This window comes from Daktulosphaira vitifoliae, unplaced genomic scaffold, assembly GCF_025091365.1.
Source record: "Daktulosphaira vitifoliae isolate Bord-2020 unplaced genomic scaffold, ASM2509136v1 Scaffold_3, whole genome shotgun sequence".
Lineage (NCBI taxonomy): Eukaryota > Metazoa > Arthropoda > Insecta > Hemiptera > Phylloxeridae > Daktulosphaira > Daktulosphaira vitifoliae.
This window is the reverse complement of record NW_026099574.1, coordinates 12764272-12768102: the sequence shown is the minus strand read 5'-3', so window position 1 is coordinate 12768102 and position 3831 is coordinate 12764272. Positions and strand designations below refer to the sequence as shown.

At 27.7% G+C, this 3831-nt stretch overlaps 1 protein-coding gene across 1 annotated transcript in view; it reads right to left on the bottom strand.

Moving 5' to 3' along the window:
• Window positions 1–537: 537 nt before the first annotated feature.
• LOC126902331 (uncharacterized) overlaps window positions 538–3831 on the bottom strand; it is a 12628-nt gene continuing 9334 nt past the window's right edge. The window contains exon 4 of the mRNA XM_050679483.1: window positions 538–1158. Coding sequence (XP_050535440.1) covers window positions 800–1158 — 359 coding nt within the window. The 3' untranslated portion in view covers window positions 538–799. The remainder of the gene's footprint in view (window positions 1159–3831) is intronic.

Genomic DNA, 3831 nt, shown 5'->3' with positions numbered 1-3831 from the left:
AAAAGAGTGTATCCATATATAAATAACAATTTCAAAAGTATTTTGATGTTTTTTAAAGAATCATAAATATATGTATTCTATATTATAAATATAAGTATTCTAAATTTAATTCGTACAAATATTAATAATGTTATGGACATTTTTCACAAATATTAATTTAGTTATAATTAAANGAAAATTTCAATTTTTAAAGATAACATCTTGAACTAGATACGATTTTTGATTTCTTGATGTATTGTTGAGAAAATCGGTCCAGTGAGAGCTGGAAAAAGTAGTGGCAGACACATAAAAAATAGTATAGTAAGGATCGCGGCACAGTGTTAATTTAAAAATTAATTCGCTATCTTTTTGGCAAAGGTGTTTTTTTGAAAATGATAATTTTTATAACATATACATATTTTTCTGTTCCGCATAACGTAATGAAGGGTGGAAAATTTTGAAATGCCTATAGGCAGAAAATATGTGAATACGCTTTTGTATATGGGTCATCAACAATCTTACATACCAGTATCTTAAGAAATTATATTACAAAATTAATTGTGACTAAATGTTTTATTACGCATGATGTTTAATAACATACATTTATTAAAAGAGTGCATCCATATATAAATAACGATTTCATAAGTGTTTTGAATGTTTTTTAAAGAATCATTAATATATAAATTAAGAATTCTAAATTTAAGTCGTACAAATAATAATAATGATATGGACAATTTTTCATAAATATTAATTTAGTTATAATTAAACACTATTTTCAACAGCATAATCATCAAAAACAAAGTAAGAATCTATTGAACGTTTAATCCTCTTTTTTTTCAAGGCTGACATTTCTTTTAGAAGAAGATCCCGTAAGTTTTTTGACATATGACTGCAGTTTGTATTTAATTACATTTTTGTCGCGTTTTTTTTCTTCTTTAAGAAAATCGAAATAACCATCATGTTTCATGATATCAAGATTTCTAGGTGTTATATTTTCTTTATATTTTCCCAATACATGTGGCTTCGGATGTATCATTGCTACAATAACATAAAATGGTCCATCTACCATTTTATCTTTAATTGCAACTTCATTTGTTCTTGCTACACCAATTCCTATGTTAATGGATCTTTTCCAAATTATAGAAGTTGCATGTTGATACTGCCAAGAATATATCACATCTAGACATAATCATACAGCTTAGTAAATAAATAATAATGAGTTTATTAATGTAAAATTATTTAGCCGCAATTCGATACTCGTAAACGAGGGTTTGTCATCAAAATATGATGTTAGGTAAACCGTAATAAACCGAACTTACACTTTTGACCCCCTTGTGGGCAGATAAAGTGTCAGATTTACAAAACAAATATACCAAATGAAAGGTAAAGAGATCAAACATCTATAAAAATAAATTATATTAATTTGATTATTATTAAAAAATGTCGAAAATTAGTGATTTTTTATATTTTCATTAAGGATAAGACACTCGTTTACTCATTAGCTATTGAAAATTTTTAATTTTTGGTAAGGAAAATATTGTTTGATTAAAAAAACACTACAATAATATGTAGTGAAAATATGATATTTTTCATCCCTTCAAGGTTAAAAAACATTAACTTGATTTTTTTTAAATGGGAACACATATTTTTAATTTAATTAAATGTTTGAGTTTTTAATTTAATAGCAAATGGCATTTGGTTTTTTAATATAACTATATTTATTTATTAGATATAAACACTTAAAGTTTCAAATTTTTGAGTTAATATATATGTATAATACACAAGGGATTACAAATACAGGTAGCTACAGTAGAACTCCAATTATCCGAATTAATGGGGACCGGGACCCATTCACTGACTAATCAAAATAAACAATGACAGGTGACTGCAATGCGCCGGAACTGGATTGGGAACTCTTACCACGTGTTGTGCCTNTATATATATAACTATATTTATTTATTAGATATAAACAATTAAAGTTTCAAATTTTTGAGTTAATATATATGTATAATACACAAGGGATTACAAATACAGGTAGCTATTTGTTTTTTTATGACATAGCTATCACGGATTGTTCATTATCAATTATGACTATCAATAGATATACTTTCTGTATTGTCAGTTAGTGTATTTATAAACTCACAACAATGTACCTTACTACCATTGATAATAACAATGCTGTGTACCTGTTAATATCGATGTCATAATATCATGTTTTTTTAATCAAACAATATTTTCCTTACCAAAAATTAAAAATTTTCAATAGTTATTGAGTAAACGAGTGTTTTATCCTTAATGAATCACCCTGTATAAAAACAAATTTTTATTTTGACTGACCTATACCGCCCGTGTGCCATACGCCTTAAGTATATATATTTATATATTCCTACCGCCGTTTATACCTCAGGTATAAAGTACCCCCGCCCCGGCCGCCCACAAAACAAAGGCTATACCTAGTGCACAATACTTTTACGTACTTATGCCGCCTTACTATATATATGTATGTATGTATATATATATAATTGTTTATACATTCCTACAGCCGCCGCATATTTCTCGCGTACAACGTTCCCCTGCGCCCCGCCCGACCTATATATTTACTACTACTATACTACTATACTATATATTTACGTACTTCAGTCACTTTACATGTATATATATATATATATTCTAATTACTATTAAAATTTATATAGGGTGTTCAGTAAGTCAGGAAACGGGTTTCTATTGTTCTCATTGTTACAAACAATTACTTACTGACTTTACTGAACACCCTATATATTAACACGCTTTATTCTCATTTAGAGATATAAAGTGTATTCATTCCGATTACGGAGGATGATGATTCCCGTATCGTCATTTTTCGTCACTACCTACACGTTCCGGGATGTTCTTGGATGTGGTAGCCGTATCTCAGAATCCATCTCCGAAAGCGAATTCTGATTTCCCATTACTCGTTAAAACAATAATATTAATAGTAACTATAATCATAACATGAAACTAAAAAGTGAAAAATAAATATAGTTTAAAAAGAGCAAAAGCAAAAAAAACTCAGAATAGGGGGTCACAGCACAGTGGTGACGTGGCAAAGTTGGATCAAGTATAATGATATCTGACAGTGATTAAAATCACTATCAAAAATAACGCTACCATGTAAATCTATAGATAATGTTTAATTTTAAAAAATTGGTGGATTATTCCAAAAGTTACATGATCTGCTATTTCCTTAATAATATCTTGAATGAAAAAAGGATTACTAAAAAATATTATTTCACATAAAAAAATTGTGTTGATCCATACACTTTTCAACAAGTTATAGCATAATAAATTTTAAAAAATGTAAATTACAAAATCGAGAATTTTCACACAAAAATAGCATTCAGTAGCCATTTTCACCGTGAAGACAAGATAAAGTCCGTTTTACCATAATAAAGTATAATAAATTAGCTATAATTTAAGATATATATAAAAGTGTCAGACTTTCCGGAACACTTTCAAAAGTTAAGTTGAAAAAGTTAATTTATTGTGAAAACGTTGTTATTTTAAATCCCCCCCTGTAGGCAGATAAAGGGTCAGGTTTAAAAAAAAAATATACCAAATTCTTTTTTCACCACGATTACAAGTCCAGAGGTCAAATTTCTTTTTTCCATAATAAATTACATTACATTAGCTTTAATTTAAGTTTATATATATCTTAAATTGAGTAAAAGTGTCAGACTTTCCGGAACATTTTCAAAAGTTAAGTTGTCATTTTAAATCTACCCCTGTGAGCTGGTAAAGAGTTAAATTAATAAAGACATCAAGCATCTATGAAAAAAAAATTATATTGATACGTTCATTTTTAAAAAAGTTA